Raw genomic sequence first — 26057 nt, 5'->3', positions numbered from 1 at the left:
ATTTTGTTTCTCACGTAATGTTTTAAAAACTGTATAATATCGTACATGTCTTAAAAGAAGGAGTAATATTGCGACCCCATAAGAAACGTTTCACGACTCTATTTGGGGTCAAATTATGCATCGTTTTCCTCCTTAGGAAGTTTTCTAAAGAGAAATACAGTAAAATCCTATTACAACGTATACTAATGCAACGAAATACTTGTTTCAACCAAATAAATTTCCAGTCCCGATTCTGAAATTCGATGGATTTTACTGTATATTATGAATTACATGTTCAATGTGTATCTACCTTCTAAAGAAATTTGATGAGTCTGGCTCTTAAAGACACAAATAATTTTCAAAAACGTTTGTTGAGCTGTGGAAAGCACTTTATGTGTGTACATTTGTAGCAACATAAAACACATGTAAAACGATGTAAAATACCTAGCATCTGGAATACGATTTAATCTATATATAAAAATATTTTTCTACTGGAAGGGAAAAATGACAACTTTTCGCATTCGAAAGCATTGTAACAATGTTCATTATATTGTTAATAAACAATTTGACTTAGAAATATCCCTTTCAAATCTGTTTCTTTTCAAACCACAAATTTGAAAAAAAGCATATGTTGCTAATTTAACAGCTAATAGCATGCATCTACATGGATTCACTTTCAAAAGCACTTGATTCTTCAAGAAAGCCTTAGGAAAAGAGGAAAGAAGAAAGGACGTCCAACGAAGGTCATTGAGGGGAACTAATGAGAGGGTAATAAATCTTACACCCCATTAGTGCTCACCCCTCAAAAAGGGGAGTTTACTATAGTAGGCGGAGCGAATGCAAAAAGTGAACGTATTTTGAATTTTTTTCAATAGTTAGAACCCGATATTTGTTTAAAAAATGGTCGCATTATTTCAAATAAGATCTCAAAAGATAGTTGGAAATATTTTGCGTGTCAGGGCGTTCTTAAAATTTCGATAGCACGAGTTGCAGATGATTTGCAGAGCGAAATGTCCAACAGTACCTCGTTTTCGAAGAAATTCATTTTTTCTCGAATTTTAAAAAATCGGAGAATGGACACATCAAAAAAGTAAAAACTAAAAGACACAGACATAGTCTTGAAAAATACTCAGAAAAAAAATTGATCCGAAAACTTCACAGGAATTTGTAAAACAAGCTCCAACTTTCCCCGTAGGTTAACATTAGATCCGAATCTTTCAGACTCTCAGTGAAGAGCACCCTTAAGTGGGTTTCACTATTTTTTGGACAGGGCTTAAGAATTTTAAAAAGTGTTAGTGTGAAATGTTCAATGGGCAATGCATTTGACAATCATTATATGCACTTCTCATTGTTATTGCTTCAGTGGGCAACAGAAAATAGCACCAGTAAAAATATTGCTCATTGGAAAATAAAAAGTTACTGAAAAAAATAATTTATTGTTAATATAAGTCAAACGTTTAGCTGAATTATTTTCTGTTGCTTTAAATAGTTTGACCAGTTCTTTGTTTTATTTCAAAAGAAATTATAGTGTAAAGTATTGAGGCAGTATTTCTCCAACTCCTTAATCTGTGCTCACTCAATGACTGAAATTCAAAATGCAGTTCTGCTAATCTTTACTTTCATATAAAATTTGAAAAATGTTTTTAAATACAGTGAAATCCCATTGCAACAAACTTCAAGGAAGTACAAATTTTGTTCACTGTGACGAAAATTTCATCGTAATGAAATTCTAGCAATGTAATAGCTATTACATTAGGACTAAAAATTCATTTTGTTGAAACTGAAATTTCGTTGTAATGGGATTTTACTGTAGAAGATAAACTTGAAAAATGCCATAAAACATAGCTATGGATAGACAAAATTTGGGGGGGAGGGGGGATTTAAGACATTGAAAGTTGATAAATAAATTTAAAGTAATTTTCAAAGAATTCCATGATTGTAAATGAAATGCAAAATTTTGCTCAGTCACCCCCCGCCCCCCTTTTTTACTTTCTTCTATATATAATATATAGAAGAAAGTATTGGATTCGTGCAAATTTTCGAATTTCGAATTTTGACGGATTCGAACGTTTTGAGGTGTGCTGAGTCCATTTCAACTATTTTTGGAAAATGTCTGTCTGTCTGTGTGTGTGTGTATGTGTGTCACTTCTGTGTGTGACCAGTTTTTTTAGCGCTCTACAGCAAAAACTACCGCATGAAATCGAACAAAACTTGGTACACATATGTGCCCCTATGTGAACTTGTGTCATTGGTTTTTGGCGCGAATTCCTCCAAGGGGGGTGGAGCAATGGGACGTTTTTTGAGTTACGCGTGATTGCTATTCCTCAGGAAGTAACTGGCAGAATCAAACAAAATTTGGTCCATATGTTGCCATTAACAGGAACAGGTGCTGATTCAATTTTGGTGTCAATAACTCAAACGGGGATTGAGCAATAGAACGTTTTTTGTCGTCAATTGTGACTGCTGTATCTCAAGAAATAATGAACGGAATGAAAGAAAAATTTATCGGCAAGTAGCCCTTAGTAGGTATAAGAGCTGATTTTATTTTGGTGTCAACAGCTAAAAAGGGGGTAGCGCAATCGCCCGTTCTTTTTTTCCATTGTGAGTGCCCTATCTCAAGAAGTAATGCTACGATTTTATTTTAGTAATCAATAATACTTGTACTTACAGGTCCTTCTACATCTTTTTCCAATTTGAATAATCTCTCCAGACATTTCAAAGATGAATTTTGTTTTCCTCTTTTAAAGTTATTGCATGAAAGTAAGTATTTCAAAATGTATATTTATTATCTTTCACACTGAGTAATACAAATACAAATACAAATACAAATACAAATGTGACGACCAGCAACAGGCACTGGGCCCAGCTAGGCTGGTCCTAGTCAATTAATTAGTCCCCAATGAAGATCAATGGCCCTCTTAAAGCTATCCACTCCCTTGCTCATTACCACCTCTTCCGGTAAGCTATTCCAAGTGCCCACGACCCTGCTAAAGTAGTAGTTTTTCCTGATTTCCAAGTTAGCCTGAGATTTAAATAGCTTAAAACAATGACCCCTTGTCCTGCTTTCCCCGCAAAAATTTAATCCATTTACATCTTTCATTTTGATAAATTTAAATAACTGAATCATGTCCCCTCTGACTCTCCTTTGCTCCAGGCTATACATGTTAAGCCTATTAAGTCTGGTATCATAATCTAAATCTGAGAGTCCCCTTACTAATTTAGTTACCCTTCTTTGAACCCTTTCCAATACAAAAATATCTTTCTTCAGATAAGGCGACCAAAACTGAACAGCATACTCCAAATGAGGTCTTACTAAACTCCTATATAAAGGCAGAAGAACTTTCTTAGATTTGTTTGAAATAGATCTATTGATGAACCCAAGCATTTTGTTGGCATTGTTACTAGCAATACTGCACTGTTGACTAAACTTGAAGTCCTGATTTATAAAGACACCCAGATCCATAACATTTTCTGCCTGATTTATGACTGAACCCTGTAAACGATATCTCATACGCTTATTTCCATGACCTAAGTGTAGCACTTGACATTTCCCTACATTAACTGCCATACCCCATTTATCTGCCCACTTAGTAATATGATCTAAATCCTCTTGCAGCTGTTTTACTTGTTCTTCATTTTCGACAATCCCCATAACTTTTACATCGTCAGCAAAACAATTCATGCATCCAGAAATATTATCATTGATGTCATTCATAAATATAATAAACAAAAGAGGCCCTAAAACTGATCCCTGAGGAACCCCACTTAAAACATCACTCCAATTAGAATGATTTCCTCTCACAACTACTCTTTGCTTCCTACCAGTAAGCCAATTTCTAACCCAAAGTAAAGTTTTTCCTCCTATTCCAATGTCAGCTAACTTGCTGAGAAGAGCAACATGCGGTACCTTGTCAAAAGCTTTTTGAAAATCAATATAAAAATATAAATATGTCATTCCCGGGAATCGAACCCGAGTCCAACAAAAGATGTTCTAGGGATTTATTTCCGATGCACTAACCACATGACCAAGAAATGTTTTGTAAAGGAAAAAAAATGATCCATATTCATCGATATTGTAAATATTAAAAGAAAACTAAAACTGTTTTTCAATTCCTCATTAATTCATTATGTAGAATATATGTAATGAATGTTTTTACAAGTTCGCCGTAGCAGAAAAATATTTTTCCCTTTTATGAAAATACAATGGAATCTCTATGTAAGAAAGTCTTTGTGTTCTATCTGAAAACTTCGTTATATATTTAAATTTTTAACAGAAAAGTAACATCATATTTTGTATGCTTTCCGGACAATAGAAGTTTGAAGAGAAACAAACTAGAATTGTACTGCAATAAAAAAAAGTTTTAACTCATATTAAACTGTACATGACTTTAATAATGAAAATAATTTCATAAAGTAGTTGGCTCTCATCACACAACACATCTCTGTTTTCCCAAAATTGCATAGCAAAAGAGCAAGTTTCGAAACATTATTACCAATCTATAAGGATATAAAGAGTTTTTGTTTGAGAGTTATTTAAGACTTTTTGCTATCAAATTAATAATGAATTTCTTAAATACTATTCTGATTTAAGTCTCAATTGTGAGATGTACAAAATTATATTTTTTATTGTGTATTTTTTTACATCCAGCAAATTTCACAGTTTTGGCCAGTTTTTGCCTTTTTTTTTTTCTAGTTTTGCCACTGTACCAGCAAAAATACCATTTTCTGGACCATTTCACAGTATTTTTGACATTTTATGTAGAGTCCGTAACGTGACCTTTTTTTGCTATATTTTTTTAATTTACTGTTTGATTTGCAAATTGATTTAATTTGAGTTGGTGTGTTGGTAGGAAAAACTCAAAATAAAATAATAAGCTAATCAAACAGTAAATAAAAAAGTTATGGCAAAAAAAGGTCATGTTACAGACTCTACATAAATGTCAAAAATACCATGAAATGACTCTTCTTGCAAAATGACCAGTCCTACTTGCTAGTTTCTTGGATTTAGATTTTTAAAAGAATGCACAGTTTGAGGAGTTTATTTACTTATTTCTTTCGTTTTAATAACAAGTTTGACATTCATTTTTAAGATTTTCCAGTTTTACAGGCATAAATATTACTTTTTATACACCTTTGAAACAGATCTTTCAATCTAAGTTTTTGATCACCATTTTTCTAGCTTATTCATATTAAGAATGTGTCTTTGTAACTTTCAACTTTCTTTTTTCCATGAAATAGTTATTTTCTGAGTAAACAACGCTGAGACCACTTAGAACCATAAAAGTTACGTATTGATGACATTATTAAGTAAGAAATGTGAGAAATTTCAAGTTTCTCTAAATTAAACCTTGACTACTTTCCCCTTAATATTATTTTATTGAATGAAACTAAATAAATCATGTTACACATAATTTTATTCTTCTGCAGATTTTTTTTATTTATTTATTTGTTTTCCCACTTTATTTTTAATTTTTTATTCACTTTTAATAAAATTAAGATATTATTATTTTATATTTTAGCTTTAGGTATTTCAATATCTTTTGGTTTCGATGGACTTTTGGAAGACTTAAAAGTATGTTTTATAATTAAATTATACTTTATAATTAAAAGCATTTGTAAATAGGAGTAAGTTATTTTACATTACTATTAAAACTTTGTTATGCATCTTGATTAAACCGTGACTAAAATTTATGTTAATAGTTATTTTGGTTAGTAATTGTCATTTAAAATACAGTTTACATTGCTTAGTGATATATTGTATATAAATGGTGTGTTCAAAAAGTAATATCAATATGTCATTTACAAAATATTTATTAATCCAATTGTTATATGTTAATAACAAGAACTTAATCATTTTGTCTTGCATCAAAATACTACAATATGAGTAACAATTTTTAGAAATTGCTTGTATTACCATACTTTTTGGTTTTCAGAGGTAATTTTTTCTTGACTGGAATAGACTACATGTACTACGTAGTTAAAATATTGCTAGATAATAGGCAATTTTAAAAAAAAAGTAAATATTTCACCATTTCACTTTGTCCCTCATTCCCCTTTTTTGAAAACTAAAAGAATTTTATGCCTCTACAAATATTTTAAAGTTACAATAAAAGTACAGGGAAAATGTGATGTTTTACCATTATTCTGAAAGAGTATAAACTCTTGTTTTCAGGCAGATTTCTGTGTACTTTTATACATTTAAATCTAAACAGTAAAAATAGTTTTTCTAAGTCCTTTAAAACAATTAAACAGAGAATATTCACAAACTGCGTAGCACTGAATTTATTATCGCGCAATTAAAAATCGAAATGAGGGAATTCTTTGTGATTTTTTTTTTTGGATTGGAATGGGAATCATTATTTGTTTAACCAGTAAAAAGTTAGAGATTTTCTTCTATTGAATAATAACAGAAAATTTCCCCTCGAATATAGTTTTCAATGACATGAATGTGGGATCCGATGGGTTCTGAACTTGACACTAAAGACCATGTCACTCAACGAACGATTCCAATTAGCACTCATAAGGAAATTTTAATTAATACTAGAACCTATATACAACAGCTATTTATAATTATGAAATCAAAGATCAATTCTACATTATCAACTACAGCATTTCACAGCGAACTATTCGGGCCGCTTTTCAGCGCGTCCCTCCATTCTAGTTTCCTTGGCTCTTTCCCGCTCGTCAGGCAGACTCGTGGGATATGTTGATTCCCGGTGGCGCCGGCTGCTCCAGCCATCTCAAGGCAGTCTGGGCGCCCCAATCTGGGCTCCTACATGAATACAGACAGTTAGACAAAAAAACCAACAAATAATAAAAGAAAGTACGAAATATAGCATTGCTGCTTCGAGCGAGCTTGGAAATTTTTGCTCTATAAAAGCTGCTGTCATTTTCAGATCGCATGATTGGTCACAACTCTTGGTCGGGAGAATCAGTTAACCGGACCAGCCAAGAGGAGACTAGCACACCCCCTATAGAGGAGTATTGGAGAGTAGAGGGGTTGGGCTGGGGAAAAACCGGTACACGTGAACAAGTGAGACGAAAACACCAGCACAACCCCCCCTGGTGTTTTTAAATTAATTGGGGTAGGTCAGTCCAGTCCAACGTGCCACACAAACGTATTCCATGTTCTTGGTCTAAAAAAATGATATTGTAATTTTTTTCTTGGTGACAAAAAATTAAAAAAAAATTTAACTCTAATTTGAATTCCGAAACTTTGACTTCAAATTATGTTTTTCGCAATCACGAGTTGCGACAAGACTCTACTGGTTAGAGTTATTGTTTCTAGAAATGGCTCCCCCGCCCAAGCATGTCCCTCCTCCTGGGTGCTTACGTGTATATAGTTGTGTGCGTGTGTGTGTAGGCTTACGTGTGTGCACGTAGGCGTGTGTATGTGTGTAAAGGCGTGCGCGCGTAGGCGAGTGTGTATGAGCATGCGTGTGTAGGACATGGACGCCACCGCCCAGCAAAAGTGGATCCCGGGGGACAGTGCTCAGGACTGTTAGAAATAGAATTTCTACAAATATCTCTACACTTACTTTTGCCCAGGTAACTGAACTTCACGATAATCAACCGACGCCTGTTCGGACCAACGATCCGAGTGAATCGGAAGTGAGTGATCGGATCGGAAGGGTGACGTAACAGACTCCCGCCATTGGCTTAGCAGGGAGGCGTCTCTGCCACTTGGTGCATTCTCATTGGTTGCGTGGACGTAAGGGCATTGATGTGAATAATGATGAGGACAGACTATTTAATAGCGATCGGAGCTGAGATTCGCTCTCTCTTTTTTAAGACTCGTTCGGTGATGTCTGTCCTGTAAAAGGTAGCTAGGGTAGAGCTCGTATTGTTCGGCGGATTGCCGACTGTGCTTGGCTGATCGTAGTAATAGATTAGCGAGCCGTATTAGGATGAGCTTAACTAACTTGCTAGTCATATTTAATTAATCTTTTTTTTACCTTTGGCTTCAGTTATGTTTATACAATTATATTTACCTTTTTCCACGTGTTAATAAATTTTAGTTATTTTTAAAGAAGTCTCTTCATCAGTTATTCACAGAAAGTAGATGAAATGTTAGTTCTTTCACTAACTCTGCAAGAAGTATTACAGTTAACAGGTGGTATCATTCATCAATGGTATCAAGATGGTTATGGGCTATTCCTGCCATAACTGACATTTCACGCGCAAATTTTTTTTCAAAACCTTGCTTTCTGTGAGAAATTGAGACTGTTGGTGAAGGAGGGGCCGAAGATTTTTGGAATTATATTTTTAGAGAATGGCGTGCTCTAGCATAATGATAGAAAAATTGAAAGACGACAACTACTCTTCTTGGTGCAGTGATATGAAGTTTGTTCTCATCGACCGGAATCTATGGAATATCGTCACTGGAAAAGAGACCAAGCCCGAAATTAGCACGGATAGAGGGGTTACCGCGAAAGATGTCGCAAATTTCGAAGCTAGGAGACAATCTGCTGTTGCCGTGATATATCTACACGTCGGAGATGAATTCAGGAAAATTATTGAGAATACCGAAGATCCCCACGAAGCGTGGAACCAATTGAGGGAAAACTACTTTCCAGACAACAGAAGTATCAAGATGAAGCTCTTTTCGGAGTTAACCTCATCTAGAATGGAAGAAAACGAGAAAATCAACGTATTCGCAGCCAGATTGAGGAGAATTTACGATCGTATGAAGGAGTTCAAGACCCCATTTTCGGAGGAATTTCTGTCATTCCAACTGCTCCGGTACCTCCCATCCTGTTTCGACGGAATTGTCCAGAGTATACTGCGGAGAAGTGATGAAGATTTCATTTTTTCAAAGATTGTGTCCGACCTGGTAGCTGAGGAAAATCGTCTATCTTTGAGAAATGATGATTTTGACATTCAAGCCAAGACAACTTTCGCAGTGAACAAGGACTACAACAAAAGCGTAACGTGTTTCCGTTGTCGAAAGACTGGTCATATCAAGAGGTATTGTCCTGAAGCAAAGAGTCGTCCCTTAAGTCCAAGGAGAGGTCGTTCGAGATGGAAAAGGCGCGGTTCTCAACGGCGAAGTGATGACCACCACCGTTCTCCATCGGCTGATTTTTGTGAGTATGAAGATTTCTTTTTAAGTGAGGCAAACTGTCTAATGGATAGATCCAGTTCATATATCTTTGATTGTGCCGCCACCCACCACTTCTCAAAGGACAGAGACATTTTTCAGAACTTTGTAGAATTAAGTAACAAAGAAATGGCTGTAGCCATTGAAGGTAAAACATTCCCGATTGAGGGAAAGGGGGATATTTATTTAAGATTTGGTAAAAGAAAAATTGTTTTAAAAGATGTACTTTACTCCTCCAAATTGAGACGAAATTTAATTTCGGGATCTAAATTTGATAAAGGTGGGGCAAAATTTGAAGCTAAAAATGGTATTTTGACGGTATCAGACCAGAAAGGTGTTATTTTTAAAGCCTTTTTAAATAATGGTATATATTATGTAAAACCCCAAAATGTTGATAAATGTTTTCAACATTCAAAGTCTAGTCATGATAACGTAAATTTGAAGGATAAACAAAACTCTAGTCATTTTTCTCGTAATATCGTTAATGTTGAATCTTCAAATGTTGAATCCTTAGAAATTTGGCATAAAAGATTAGCCCACGTAAATGCTGATTGTATAAAGAAAACCAGCAACTTAGAAAGTGTACGGGGTTTGCCGAAATTCAAAGGGGGGAAATTTAATTGTGAAGATTGTAAATTGGGAAAATTTAAGAGGGTATCCTTCAAACCCATTAATAAAGTTAAATCTGAAAAACCTCTTGATTTAATTTATTCTGATGTTTGGGGACCATATCCCGTAAAAGGAAGAAATGGGGAGAGATACTTCGTGTCAGTCATTGATGACTATTCCAAACGAGTTTCGCTGTATCCGATCAGAGAAAAGAGGCAAGTAACTGGTATCCTTATTCAGCATATCAGGAGGGCTGAAAGATTTTTAGGAAGTAAAGTGAAAGCTATAAGAACTGATAACGGAGGGGACTATGTCAATAATGAATTTCAACAGTTTTGTAAGAATTCTGGTATTTCTCACGAATTAACAAACTCTTTTTGTCCAGAACAGAACGGTGTCAGTGAAGTATTTAACAGGGTAGTTGCTAATGGGGCCACTGTATTGCTTGAGGAAAGCGGTCTAGATAAAAAGTTTTGGCCAGATGCAATGTTGCACTTCGTTTACACCTGGAACAGAGTTTGCCATTCGGGTCAAAGAAAAACACCATTTGAGCTTTATGGGAGAAATATTCCTTCAGTAAAACACCTTAAGCCATTCGGAATCGTGTCTTACGTCGGAGTTCCGAAGCAGAAACGTAATAAACTAGACTTAAAAGCTAGAAAAGGTGTTCTCATCGGATATGCCTTTAAGACGAAGGGTTATCGTGTTTATTTCCCAGAAACTGATAAGGTTGTAGAAAGCATTAATATTTCCTTTAATGAGAATTTATTCTATAAAAATGAATTTAAAAGTAATCGCAGTGGAGCGGTGATGGGCCATTGTCATTTTGACGATAAATCTAATTTTTCTTCAGACGATGAAAGTTCCGTGTACGAAGATGCGAGCCAATCCCAGAACGTAGAAAATTCTACGGGTTCAGATCGCGAAATCGACACTACGTCGGAAGATGAAAGTTCCATTGATGAAGAAGTTAGACCCCTAAAAGAAACAACTTGGTTTAGAAAAATAGCACCGCGGAAAGATGGATCGCGAACGGATGTGTATTATTACGAAAAAAATAGTTCGAAACGGTTAAGATTCATTCATGATATCAGAAAGTATTGTAACAGAAATGCTATAGTTTTTGAACCGCATATTTTTAATTTCCAAGGTAAAAATACGTATGAAGGGGAAGTTAATGGTCAATCCACGAGCGCGAATTTTTCTCAATTATGACTAGATGAAGAAGAGATAATTATTCCCAATACTTACAAACAATTTTTAAAGTCAAAACAGAGGGAAAACTGGGAAAATTCCATGAAGGAAGAAATGAAAGTTTTTCGGGAAAGAAAGGTATGGACTTTGACACCACTTCCAGAAAACGCGAATGTAATAGGATGTAGATGGGTATATACTGTTAAACGAAACGAACAGGGCCAAATCGTAAGGTGGAAATCAAGATTGTGTGCACAAGGTCACAAACAAGTTCAATTTGATTCGTACGATTTAACATTCAGCCCAGTTGTATCATTTAGTGTAATCCGTTTCTTTTTCGCATTTCTTGTAATTTTTCAAAAGTGGGAAAATGTCCAGTGCGATGTAAAATGTGCATACCTTTATGCTCCCTTAAAAGAAGATGCGTTTATGCAACAACCTCCCGGTTTTGTTGAAAAAGGGAAGGAAAACTATGTGTGTAAACTTCAAAAGGCAATTTACGGACTTCATCAAAGTGGTCGAAATTGGTATTATGAAATCGACAGCGTTTTAGCAAATATAGGTTTTAACAAATTTCAAAGGTGTAATTGTGTTTATATTTTTCAATCCAAAGTAATATTTTTATTATATGTTGATGATATTGTGTTATTCGGGAAAAATAGTAAAAATATTGAATTTGTTTTAAACTTGTTGAATAAACATTTTGACCTTAAAATTTTGGGAAAAACCAAGACACTACTTGGTGTAAATTTTGAAGAATATGAAAATGAAATTAAAATGCATCAAACAAATTATATTACAGAAATTTGTGACCGTTTTAGGCATTTTAACTTTCCAATTTCTTCATTACCTATAAGTAAAGGTATAGTTTATTCCAATTCAAATTGTCCTCAATCAGAAAGTGAAAAACTTGAAATGTCTAAAATTCCTTATAGAAATTTGTTAGGTTGTCTCGCATTTATTGCAAACCGGACCAGACCGGATATTTGCTACGCCGTAAACATATTCAGCCAATTTCAGTCAAATCCTGGAATGTTTCATTGGGGAGGATTACTTAAATTATTAGGTTACGTGTCTCACACTAAAGATTTCAAACTCAGTCTAAAATGTAACAAATTACAAATCGTGGGATTTAGCGATGCTGATTTCGCCAGTAACAAAGATGATAGAACTTCCTTAGGGGGACAAATAATTTCACTTGATAATGCTCCGATTTCTTGGCGTACGTTCAAAGAAAAAGGCATATGCTTGTCAACCATGGAATCAGAATTCGTTGCACTTACGGAAGCAGCAAAAGAATTGCTATGGTTTGACAGAATTTTAGATGAGTGCATTAACTTTGGAATTACCAATAGCCAGAAAGTAAAATCAATATTGTATGCGGATAATCAGGCCACGATAGATTTCTGTAAATCCCCAATTGAAAATTATAGAACGAAGCACATCGATGTTAAATTATTTTTTGTGAGGGACTTAATTTATCAAGAAATTTTCTGCATTAATTTTGTAAGAAGTAAAGAAAACCAAGCTGACGTATTTACAAAACCACTTTCTGGAACTGAACTTGTAAAATTTTGTGAAACAGTTTTTCATTAATCACTTTTGCTACCGATGAATATTCAATTTTAAAGATGTAATTTCGACATTGTATCAGGAAATTTTTTAATGTATTTGGAAATACTTTTCTGTATTGTGTAATTTTCTCAAAAATGAAATATTCGCGAAATTTTACTATACAATCGAATTTAAATGAGAAATTTTAGGGTGTTGAATTTTCATGTTAGAATTTTTTTTTGCAAATTACAGCTCTAATATACACTGTAGTAATTAGCTAAAAATTTAATATGTACATTTTTTTTGCATACTTTATTACGAATGTGTTTATACTTGTGTCTTTGCAAATGTTTTTTTTTCTTCTTGTTTGCTCTTGTAATGATTGTAGTCAAGAAAACTAGGATTTACTTAAAAGTATTATATTTAACTTAGCGTATGTACAGTAAATTAAAATAAAATAACATTATAAATAAAATTGAAACCGTTCTTGGTTTTATGAAAGTACTGCAACATGCAGTGTAATGGACGAGTGTCCAAATGTGGTTAAGATACATCAGGTAGGAATTTTTTCTTCTCATGGAGCTTAGCCGTTTTATGTCTACAGTCACCTGTGCTGCCCTCTGCGGACAGCGCATTTGCATATTGGCGCAGACATACTCCCACCCTATCAGGAATTGAGTCCTGATAGGGACTTGAGTCCTGATACATAGGAATAGGAGATAGTTTGCAGATCGGTCTCTGGAAGATCCCTTTAGCTGTCTTTACTGTTGCAACGCGGACCAGGTCGTCCGCTCCCGGGTAAACTTCAAGAACCCTAGCCAAGGGCCACAAACCAGGTGATGAGGCTTCTTTCACTAACACAATATCGTTGACTTGAATGTTGGCATGAGGGGTGGTCCACTTTTGACGACTCTGCAGAGAGGAGAGGTACTCCTTTGACTACTGCTTCCAGAAGCCTTTGCGGAGATTCTGGATAAGTTCCCACTTTCCTTTGAAGCTATGTTCGTTCAGGTTTGCTGGATCCGGAATTGAACTTATCACATCACCTGTAAGGAAATGCGAAGGAGTCAAAGCATTTATAGAGTCGGTATCATTGACGTCAACATATGTGATTGGACGTGAATTCAGAAGTGCTTCAATTTGAGTAGTTAATGTAGTTAGCTCTTCGAAGGTTAGAGCTGTTTCTCCTATAACTCGTTTGAGGTGAAACTTTACAGATCGAATTCCTGCTTCCCAAATTCCCCCAAAATGAGGGGCAGAAGGAGGAATGAAATGCCATTCAATTGAGAACTGTGTCAAGTAATCAACGACAGGATCCGAGCTAAGAGCGTTGAGCCAGGATTGTTCTATCTCATTCAATTTTCGATGAGCTCCATGAAAAATAGTGGCGTTGTCGCTGTATACGTGGCGAGGGGTGCCACGGCGAGCACTAAAGCGTCGCAAAGCAGCGATGAAAGCTTCTGTTGTCAGATCGCTTACTACTTCGATGTGTAATGCCTTAGTGGACAGGCAAATGAAAAGTGCAATGTAACCTTTCGTAACTTTAGCACCTCGACCTTTAATAAATTTTATAGAAACAGGTCCGGCGTAATCTATTCCAGAATGAAAGAAAGCTCTTTCTAAGGTCACTCGTGGTTTAGGCAGATTGCCCATGAGTTGTGAATTGTTAGCAGTTTTGAATCTATGACATTTTATGCATTGATTAACACATTTGTTGATCAATCTTTTTCCTCCTATTATCCAATATGATTGCCTTAATATATGAGATAATAAGGTAGGACCAGCATGCAAATAAGCTACGTGTTTTTCGCGAATTAACAGTTCACAAAATCTGTGTTGTGATGGGATAATGATAGGATGTTTCCTGTTCATGGGTAAGTCGGCGTTCTGTAACCGACCTCGCACCCGTAAGAGACCGTTTCCGTCTATGAATGGGAAAAGTGAACGCAAAGGACTGCGTCTTTTCAGTGGCTTTTGAAGCCGAATGCATTTTTTCTCTTCAGAAAAATGTGTGTCTTGAACCCAGTGAATGAGTTTTTCTTCTGCAGCCCTTGTTTCTGCAGAAGTGAGTGAACCGAGGGTATTGCAAGAAGCAATATTGAATCCGATTCTTTTTTTTTTACAAAGATTAATAAATCTGTAGCAATATGCCAAGATGCGAATAACTTTCGATAATGATGAATATTTTTCGAATAGACGAACGAATAGGTCATTTGTTGAACTAGCATGAAAGTTAAACATTGGATTTGATTTTTCCTCAGCTTTAACTGCGCTAACAATGTCTGTAGAATGTAATTCAGCCGTAGGCCAATGCATTTGATTTGAATGTAGCCAGTGCGGGCCATGCCACCACAGATCGCAATTTGGTAGACATTTAGGGTCGATACCACGTGAAGCGATGTCTGAAGGGTTCTCTCTGGAGGATACGAAATTCCAGTGAGCTGGGGGTAGAACTTCTATTATTTCAGAAATTCTATTTGCGACAAAAGTCTTCCACTTACGTGGATGAGAAGATAGCCATGAAAGAACTACCTTTGAATCTGTCCATGCGAAAACGCGAAGATTGAAATTCTTCAACGAGTTGAGAACAGTGAGAAATAATTTTGATAACAAGTGCGCGGCACATAATTCCAGTCTAGGAATGGAGATTTGCTTGAGTGGAGCAACCTTAGTTTTAGCAACCAACAGTGAAACTGTTGTGGACCCATCGACAATTTGACGACAGTAAATCACAGCCGCGTATGCTAGCGATGACGCGTCTGCAAAACCATGTAATTCAGTTTCGCATTCTGAATCAATGGTGACACTTCTAGGAATAGTGATATCATTTATTTCGTTGAATGATGCCTGAAACTTTAACCATTCGGTTTCCATTAACTTCGGAATGGGTGAATCCCAATCCCCCTTGATAAGCCACTTTTGATAGAATATTTTGATTGTAACTACACAAGGTGCAAGTAATCCCAAAGGATCGAAAATACGTGCAGACTCCGATAGAATCCTTTTTTTAGTGTAGGGTGGTAAAAGAGATAAATTAACCTTGAATGCAAATGTATCATTTGTTGAATTCCAAAATAAACCTAACACTTTAGAACTAACGTGTGCATCACGATTGATTTCAAAGCTTGTTTCTGAGGAACATTGCTCGGGAAATTCTTCAAGGAATTTGGAAGAATTTGAATTCCATTTCCTTAAGTTAAATCCGTAGGATTGTAAAATTGACGCAATATTTTTGCAAATTGAAATTGCGTCTGAAAAATTACTCGAACCTGACAAAAGATCATCCATATATACGTCTTCTTGTAAAATGCGTGATATTTTAGGATTAGGTGTATCAAGAGCAATTTGTTTGATACATCTGGTAGCTAGGAATGAGGCGGAAGCTAAACCGTACGTTACAGTTTTTAACCTGTACGTTTGTATTTTATCTTTGGCATTGTATCGCCAAACAATTTGTTGATAAGGTTGATCTTCGTCCGATACTAAAATTTGACGGTACATTTTCTCAATGTCCGCAGTGAAAACTATTTTTGGAAATCTGAAGTTTAGCAATATTTCAAAAATATCTCGTTGTAATTTGGGACCCACTCCTAAAATTGAATTTAGCGAAGTTCCGTTTGAAGTTTTACAAGATGCGTCAAAAACTACGCGTAATTTTGTAGTGGTACTAGATGGCTTGAAAACAGCGTGATGAGGCAAAAAACACTGTTCATTTTTTAGAAGAATATCTGAATTCTTTGTTAAAGGCGACATGTGACCTGAATCTTCGTAGTTGAGCATAAATTCTTTATAATGTTTTTCGAATTCCGGATTGAATTTGAATTTTCGTTCCATGGCATAAAGTCGCGAAATAGCCGCGGATTTTGAATCACCTAACTCGGCTTTCGACTTCAAAAACGGTAACTTCACAACAAAACGTCCATCGAAATTTGTTGAATAATTTTCTTTAAAGTGTGTTTCAACGAATTCTTCTTCCGGTGAAAGAATTTTACTTTTCGCTACCGATACTTCTTCCATTTCCCAAAATTTTCTAAGCTCACTATCAACATTTAATTCGTAAATGTGTAAGCTAGTTGATGAATTTGAATTCGACTGATTTTCTGGCAGTCTTCCCGAAACTAAAAAACCAAAAATTGAGTTTTGAGCGATTAAATTACTTTCCGAACAATTTATCTGACCCGGAAGGAAAATAGAGAATAGGTAATCAGCACCAAGAATCATATTCACTTTACTTGGAAGGTAAAAGTTTTCATCGGCTAAATTAATGTTACTTAAATGTGCGAAATGTTCCTTTTGAATTGCTTCAGTTGGAAGTGGGGCCGTCAATTTATCTAGAATTAAAGCATTTACGGGCAGTGGAATATCAGGGTTGAATCTGGAACTTAAATTGACTTCAACACAGCCTTTAGTTAAACCAATTTTAGAACCTGCAAGACCAGTGATAGGGAAACATGCATTTTTTCTTTTTAATCCCAAAGAATTTAAACAGGAGTTGGATAGGAGCGTAGTCATGCTTCCCGAGTCACAAAATTCTTAAGGTTCTCGATTCCCCGCTAGCATCTTTGACAAAAACACAAGCTGTAGGTAATAACGCAAATGCAGCTCTAACGGCATTCACAAATACGCTTTTTTCGTTTCGTGTTGGGATATCAGTTTGTTGTACACTAGAGTTTATTTGCGGAAAGTTTTGACTTGAACCTTTCGAATGAAATGCATTCGAGAAAACATTTTTTTGCTCATAACTTTCATGCAGAAGTGAATGATGTTTGCGTTTGCAAAAATGACATGAATAAGAAGAATTGCATGATTGAATATCCGAATGCTTGTTAGATAAACAATTAAAGCACAATTTGAATTTATTCACGAATTGCTTGCGTTCTTTTACATTCATTTCTTTAAATTTCGGACATTTTGACAAATAATGAGAAGTGTCCTTACATTTTATACATCTATTAGATGCACTATTTTTATTACTTCTGGATGAATTTCTAATTTCATTGCATTCGTTTGAATTGCATAATTCTAAAGATACACATTTATTATTTAGAAACTTCAGAAACATTTCAAATGTAGGAAATTCTTCCTTAGTTGTATGTTTCGCCCATTCTTCCCGTGTCTTGCTATCCAATTTTTGTAATAAAATATAAATTAGCCAAATATCTCTAGAATCTGCTTTAGAATCTATAGATTTTAGACCTCTGATAACTTCGTCAGAAGTATCAGTGAGATTGCGCAAATTAGCACAGTTAGCGTTAACAATATCTGGTTGATCCATGAAGGTTTTAATTAAAGAAGAAATTATTTGTTTCTTATTATCATAGCGAGCTAACAGTTTATCCCAAGCTTCAATATAACCAGTTTCCGATATAGGAATATGCTTGATTATACTTGCTGGTTCAAAACACAAAAGCCCTTTAAGATATTGAAATTTTTGAATGTTTGAAAGCCTATTATTTTTATGCACTAATGAAAGATACAAATCTTTGAATGAAGGCCAGTCTTGATATTGACCAGTAAAAGATTCAATGTTTAACTTGGGTAGCTTAAAATTATTACTTATTGAATTACCTATAGGCATACTATCATTATTTTCAATTTGCACTGGATTTAAATTCACAGATACAGTTTCAAGAGCTTTTTGTAGCTTGACTTTGGTTGCATAATACGTTTCTTCGAACTGTTCGATTTCCGAAAGTTCTTCCGGCAATTCTGAATCAGCTTTGTTAAATTCAATGAATATAGAATCTAATCTTTCAAGTTTGTTTCTTAAATCAAATTTATCAAATATTTGTCCTTCGACATTAATGAAGTTAGTTATTCTAGTTAGAGCCGCTTTGGCCCGTCCACGAAGCATTTTAACGGCTTTTTCATCAGTGCCGTGTTGCATTTGTGAAGTTTTATCTTCAGCACTATTGCCGGTCATTTTGAATGACGAATGGTAACCAAAGTCAAACTATTTGATTGAAAAGATATACTTATCTTTGAATTCTTTAAATGTTGAATCCTCGAGTAGAATCCATATGATCTCGCCTGGTGCCTCCAAATGTTTGCTCTTGTAATGATTGTAGTCAAGAAAACTAGGATTTACTTAAAAGTATTATATTTAACTTAGCGTATGTACAGTAAATTAAAATAAAATAACATTATAAATAAAATTGAAACCGTTCTTGGTTTTATGAAAGTACTGCAACATGCAGTGTAATGGACGAGTGTCCAAATGTGGTTAAGATACATCAGGTAGGAATTTTTTCTTCTCATGGAGCTTAGCCATTTTATGTCTACAGTCACCTGTGCTGCCCTCTGCGGACAGCGCATTTGCATATTGGCGCAGACACTTCTCGAGTTTTAGATTAAAGTCTGGATTGTAATTTGCGATTGGATGCATATATTTTCGTCCTGATGGAATGTGTTATATCGCCGAACGATGTTTTGTATTATGCTTAATTATTGTTATATTTTTACTTTTCTATAAAGTTATAGAATGGATTTGTGAAACTAGAAACCAAAGATGTTTTTTTTTGAAAAAAAAAAAAAAATTATTAGCTGTTTCTTGTAAGATGTAGAGAGGAGGGGCATTGTTAGAAATAGAATTTCTACAAATATCTCTACACTTACTTTTGCCCAGGTAACTGAACTTCACGATAATCAACCGACGCCTGTTCGGACCAACGATCCGAGTGAATCGGAAGTGAGTGATCGGATCGGAAGGGTGACGTAACAGACTCCCGCCATTGGCTTAGCAGGGAGGCGTCTCTGCCACTTGGTGCATTCTCATTGGTTGCGTGGACGTAAGGGCATTGATGTGAATAATGATGAGGACAGACTATTTAATAGCGATCGGAGCTGAGATTCGCTCTCTCTTTTTTAAGACTCGTTCGGTGATGTCTGTCCTGTAAAAGGTAGCTAGGGTAGAGCTCGTATTGTTCGGCGGATTGCCGACTGTGCTTGGCTGATCGTAGTAATAGATTAGCGAGCCGTATTAGGATGAGCTTAACTAACTTGCTAGTCATATTTAATTAATCTTTTTTTACCTTTGGCTTCAGTTATGTTTATACAATTATATTTACCTTTTTCCACGTGTTAATAAATTTTAGTTATTTTTAAAGAAGTCTCTTCATCAGTTATTCACAGAAAGTAGATGAAATGTTAGTTCTTTCACTAACTCTGCAAGAAGTATTACAGTTAACAGGTGGTATCATTCATCAATGGTATCAAGGACCAGCCGCGCCGCCGCCGGTGGACGGTTGTGCTGCAGGCCTGGTCCAAGCTGAAAAAGGAAACAAACGGAACATCAAGGACTGTCAAGTGAGAACAATAAGCAATCGTGATTGCTCAAAAAAAATAAAGTTGCAGTTTTCTGAAAGTTACTCTGCACTACTAAAATAACTCTTTCTGAAATAAAATATGTTCATTATAACTTACCATATGATTTTTTATACGATTTGTAGGACCCTAGGTGCTATTTCTTAATCATAAATAGTAATAAAAGTATTAATGGGACCGGTTTAACATGCCTCTACTGTTCAAAAGATTGTGATAAATCATCTTGGCTCTGAAAAGTGCTTGAAGATGGTCACCAATCTCTTGGCCTAAATCCTAATCTGTGAACTATTCCCCTGCTGCCCTATATTCCTGACAAGACTTCCTTCTTTTATTCCTGTACTAATAAGTTTAAGATTAAAGAACACATTTTGTTCATTTTGAGACATTTGACAAAGTCAAAGAGACTTGCACCAATGCTCTGCAGGGCATTTCTGAAAAATCCAACCGTGACTCCTTCAGTGCTCGAAAAATTTTTACTGGAAACAATATAGCAACCCAGGAGGAGTCTCTTTTGGAGCAGTTATTGTAAGGATCAATAAATCTCTTGTAATCAACACAATGATATTACTCTCTAAATACACCATGTATGTGTGTGTACACAATATCTCAACTATTCATGAGGTATTTTAACTGTTGCAAATCATGCCTACTCTGCCAGGACTTACAAGAGTTAAAATACCATGCGTACCCCATGTCCCATATGTCTATGTATCAAGACATGGTCTGTTCTGTCATGACTTGAAATAATTGATAATCTGTTCTTCAAGATATAGGATCTCTCTTATCTTGCTTGGCATGCAACATAAATTATTTTTTATGCAAACAATAAGCAAGAACAATGCATGCTTAGTTGAGCTTTAACTATGTGTATGTATCAGGGGTGTGTATGAGAGTGACAGCCGTTACTGATTATAAATTTTGAGGGTTTTTTTAAATTTTATTTTACTAAATTGTATAAATCTTGCTTTAATTATTGACAAAAAAAATCGCAATATTATTTTATTATTTTTATTTATTTGTCAATACTTGTCACACAGGAACCAAATATAAATGTGTTTAGCTACTTAGGTCATAACAACTTCTTTGCAATAACTTTTTTCTTATTGTGTAAACTTTATTTTTACAAAATATGCACTTTAAAAACTGCTTTAGTATTTTCATTAAATGATCAGAATTTATGTTTTTCAGTTGCATATATTGGAATTACTTCCTGTTGAAAGCATTGTTTCATGCTCAGCTGTTAATAAGAAGTTTAATGAGCTTGCAAATTCACCTTATTTGTGGAAAAACTTGTATTTAAGGGATTTTGAATTAAGTGAGTTTTATTGTGGTCTTTATATTAAGGTTTTAGTAATTGATTTTTTTTTTAAGAATAAATAACTACATTACTATGTTTTACAAAGCATTTATAATAATTTTGGGATATATATATACAATATATTTATTTATCTATCATGTTACATATCAATTGATCATTTATTAATCTACAATTTTTTTTTGCTTTTTATGTGTCTATATATAAAAACAAGAAGATGCTATCATGAAAATTGATGCAAATCATTTCTATCAGGGATGCACTGAATATTCGATTGGTATTTGATATGCTGCCTGTTTGGCTGACAAATCAAATTTTCGAATTCCCTTTTCACTCCTAAGTCCCCCATGCCTTCCACTATTCGTGGTCTAACCAGTTGGATGGGACCCTGTAGAAAGCTCAGAGTTTTTGATCCAGACCAGAAGCACAGCAATCCCTGTTCCAGCACCCCCAAAGGTATTGTTTCACTTAGAGGGCTTTGTGACCATGAGCATATTTAACATTCCCCAGTCACCATTAATGAAGACGGTGGATCTTTGACCAGTTAGTATCGAACCCGATACCCTCCGATCACAAGTCCAATGCTTTACCGATCAGGCCATCACAACCAATATTTGGTTCAGTTGAATGTCTTAACATTCAACAGCTGAATAGTAAACATATTTAAATATTTAATAGCCTGGGAGCTAAACGACAAAAATCAATGGAAAACTGCAAATTATGATAAGAAGATGCCACTTGGTAGGAATGTTGTTTATGACTATAAAATGAAATTAAGACCCAGAGGCACTTTCAAAAACCGTTTAAAACCAAGATGGTGGCGTTTTTCAAAATGGCTACCCATATTGGAGTTTTTTTAATATATGTCGTACAAAATAGGTTTTTATATTGAGTTATAGGTTTTTCAGGTCACAGATTTCATTTTGTATGTTGAAAATAAGCTAAATGTTCATTTTGGTGTTTTTTTTAAATATAATTTTATTACTTACAAAAGAAATTACGTGCTTTTCAAAGTACCAATATAAAAATAGGAAAAATATTAAATGCAAATATGTACAAAAGTATTAGTACTACGTCGTTAGTCAAACAGTGCTTTATTCTTCGCATTAATTTCTGCATAATAGTGTGCAGGAGGCAGGACAGACCAACACTTCTGCAGCTACACGTATTCTTGCCAATTTTGCAGGTGCACTTTTTGAGCTCAGTGCATGAATCAGAAATATCCGGTCACTCAGACCATTTCAGCTGCTATCCAACCTTATTCACTTGGAGATGGTGCACATATGATACGTTTGCGAGCTTGTCCTCAAATGTGTCCGGCCTTGAAAACGCTACGCAAAACTTGTTGCTGGCAAACTTTCAAGTGGCTTTTTTTTTTTTGTCATAAACCATTTTTTCCTTGCATCATTTACAGTGTCGCTATTTCTAGTGGAAAAGTACAGTTGTACTACAATTTACCTTTCAAAAATGTCAAAAATTTCGCTCGGTATAGAACTTTGAGGTTGTGAAATAAATAAAAAAATGCCACAGTTTTTTCTTTAAATATCACCCTTCCCTCCCAAGTGGGTTTTATGGACTTCCCAGTGAATCTAGGATTGCTGTCACAAAACCTATGAAGGCATGAAATCCTGGTAAAGCCTTTCTTTTCCTTTTCTTTTCCAATAGCTTCATATATGGCAAACACTGTAATAGATGTGATGTTGATTCCTGTTACAAAAGCAATCCAAAGTTTATCTAGACTTAATATTGACAAGGAAAAAAAGTAAGATATTGCTAAGACTTAAGACATCTGTATTAACAATGCACATGACAATCTTCCTGTAACCGTTTTCTACCATGTTTTGAAGATGCAGTATTATTCTTGAGCCTGTTTCCTCTGGGCCAGGGCAAGTAACATCAATGAGGGAAGTTTATGCAGTACTATTTCCTGTAATGTCGTCACCTATAGTCGTTAGAACCTGCACATTTTTATGGTACTTACAGCTAAACATACCTAACAGAGCAAAGAACTCTTTTTTGTTATTTGAATTTCTTAAAAATCCTGGCCAATTTTTAGGTAAAGTACCATGTGAAAGCACTTGTCTTTTTATTCCTGCTCCTCACTTCTCTCTAGTTTGACCTTTGTTTGATCGTTGGTGTAACATAAATAAAATCCCCCTTCAAATAAAATCAATTCTCTGGCACTGGAAAGTCTCAATATCTTTACAAATGTAAAGTTTAAATATGTTTTCATAATAATCAACAAATGTTTTAGAGGTTTGTGTCTTTAAATTACACACGTCCGTTTTCAATCCATCAAAAAAGATCTTTATGATGCAGAGATTGAACTACCATATCAGAGCTACATCGATCATTTATTTCGGGACAGTTTAAGATAAGAAAATCTTATAGATTATTCTCAGCAATCGGTGTTGACCAAGCACACCAACAAAATAATGCAATAGTAAAAGTGGATGGCGGTGCAATGGGATTGACACAGGATCCATCAGCACTTGGGCGTTGGATGGTTCCTAGACCACAAATAAGCCGATTAATAATAGAAGAGTTTAAGCAGGAGGGATATTAAGCTAAAACATGAAGAAAATAGTCGACTCCATCTTGAGCAGTGTCACTCATTTCAAATTAAATATTCTACTAAGGTTCGAGCTCTTTATAGCACTTTGAAAGAACTTGGAAATCCATATTTGGAAAATGACCAGAACCTTATCGTAATCGATAGCAGGATTATTGTGCACAGTGATGTCAATTCCTTTTTATGTATATTTTTTTTCATCTTTTGCTGCCGCTGAAAATCCCATGGCTTTTAGTGTTTTTTTTTTTTTTTGCTCCCTCCCTACTCCACTTATAAGCCTCAACCGTCATCACTGCTGTTAGGTACGTTAGCTGTAAGTACCATAGCAAATGTACAGGTTCTAACGACTATAGGTGACGACATTACAGGAAAAAGTACTGCATAAACTTCCCTCATTGATGTTACTTGCCCTGGCCCAGAGGAAACAGGCTCAAGAATGATACTGCATCTTCAAAACATGGTAGAAAACGGTTACAGGAAGATTGTCATGTGCATTATTGATACAGATGTCTTAGTCTTAGCAATATCTTACTTTTTTTCCTTGTCAACATTAAATCTAGATAAACATTGGATTGCTTTTGTAACAGGAAACAACAGCAAATGCATTACAGTTCATGCCATATATGAAGCTATTGGAAAAGAAAAGAAAAACAAAAGCTTTACCAGGATTTCATGCCTTCATAGGTTTTGTGACAGCATTCCTAGCTTTATTGGGAACTTCAAAAAATCAACTTGGAAGGCATGGATAATATTCAAAGAAGCAACTGTGGCGTTTTATTTATTTCACAACCTGAAAGGTACGTAGTAGTACTTCTGTACGGTTTGGGGTCAAAATGTCGCCACCGAAATATCGCGGTCAAAATGTCGCCTGGCCAAAATGTCGCTTGCCCAAAATGTCGCCGGGCCATAATGTCGCCGATCCAAAATGTTGCCAGGCCGAAATGTCGTGGGTCCAAAATGTCGCCGGGTCAAAATGTCGCCGGGCCAAAATGTCGCCTGTCCAAAATGTCGCTGGGCCAAAATATTGCCGATCCAAAATGTCGGCGCTCCAAAATGTCGCCTGTCCAAAATGTCGTAGATCCAAAATTCGCTCATTCAATTGGTAAGAAAAATGCAAATGTACAAAAATTCTGTTTAACACCAAATTTGCAGAATAAATTATTACTGCCTTTAATAAATGTCTCCGTTAAAAATGGGACTGTACTGAGTTTCTTGATAAATTCCAAAAAGATTATTCCGTTTTGATTCGCAACTCTCGGCTGTTTTTCAGCAAACAAATAGAATACAAGCGTTACGTTATCTTATTTCTTAATACAAGCGTTACGTTATCTTATTTCTTAATACAAGCGTTACGTTATCTTATTTCTTATGACTCGCTATCTACCAACTGTAAAATGTTCTGATGGCGTTCAGTTCTGACGTTCGCTAAATTATTTTAAACTTTTCTTCAAGAATAGTGTGCGTTTGTGTGTGACCGATTTTTTGGGGCCATTCTACGTCAAAAACTGTAGTAAGAATTCGAACGATACCCGCAAGTACCAAATATGATTTAGGGCTGCGTGGTTTTTTGCGTCAATTCGTTCAAGATAGTGGAGTAACTGAACGTTTTCATCGTTATGCGTGACTGTCATTGCTCAAAAAATGATTATTTTTGAAGGAACTTACTTTGAGAGGCAATTAATATTCTTTCGCAACTTTTATGCTGAAAAGCATCGACGTACATTTAAATTTTTCGTACCAATTGAACTAGCGAATTTTGGCCCGGCGACATTTTGAACTGGCGACATTTTGGGCCGGCGACATTTTGGGTTGGTGACATTTTGAACTGGCGACATTTTGGGCCGGCAAGATTGTGAACCGGCAACATTTTGGACTGGCGATATTTTGGACTGGCGACATTTTGGGACGGCGACATTTTGGACCGGCGACTTTTTGGGACAGCGACATTTTGGCCGCGACATTTTGGACCGCGACATTTTGGGCGTATACCCTTCTGTACTGTCCATTAGTAATAGCATAATTGTAAATGAAGCAAGGAAAGAGTTGAATATGACAAAAAATCGGCCACTTGAAAGTTTTCCACCAACAAAGTATTGCGTAGTGCTTTCCAGGCTGAACACATTTTGTGACAAGCTCACAAACATATTATACATGCACCATCTCCAAGTGAATAGGATTGGATGGCAGCAGAAATGGTCAGAGTTACTGGAAATTTCTGATTCGTGCACTGAGTTCATTAAATGCACCTGCAAAATCTGCAAAAACAAGTGTAGTTGCAGAAGTGCTGGTCTGTCCTGCACACTGCTATGCAAAAATTAATGCAAAGAGTGAAGCAGTCTTTGACTAACGATATAGTACTAATATTTTGGTACATATTTGCATTTAATATTTTCCTATTTTTGTATTGGTAT

At 35.4% G+C, this 26057-nt stretch overlaps 1 protein-coding gene across 1 annotated transcript in view; it reads left to right on the top strand.

Annotated features, from left to right (window-relative positions):
* The window catches only part of LOC129228189 (F-box only protein 7-like), a 62100-nt gene that overhangs the window by 19197 nt on the left and 16846 nt on the right, over window positions 1-26057 (top strand). The window contains exons 4-6 of the mRNA XM_054862857.1: window positions 2650-2739; window positions 5499-5551; window positions 20948-21074. Of these exons, the coding sequence (XP_054718832.1) occupies window positions 2650-2739; window positions 5499-5551; window positions 20948-21074 (270 nt within the window). The remainder of the gene's footprint in view (window positions 1-2649; window positions 2740-5498; window positions 5552-20947; window positions 21075-26057) is intronic.

Source organism: Uloborus diversus, chromosome 1, assembly GCF_026930045.1.
Source record: "Uloborus diversus isolate 005 chromosome 1, Udiv.v.3.1, whole genome shotgun sequence".
NCBI lineage: Eukaryota > Metazoa > Arthropoda > Arachnida > Araneae > Uloboridae > Uloborus > Uloborus diversus.
The sequence above is the reverse complement of the archived record's forward strand: the minus strand, read 5'-3'. Positions and strand labels throughout refer to the sequence as shown.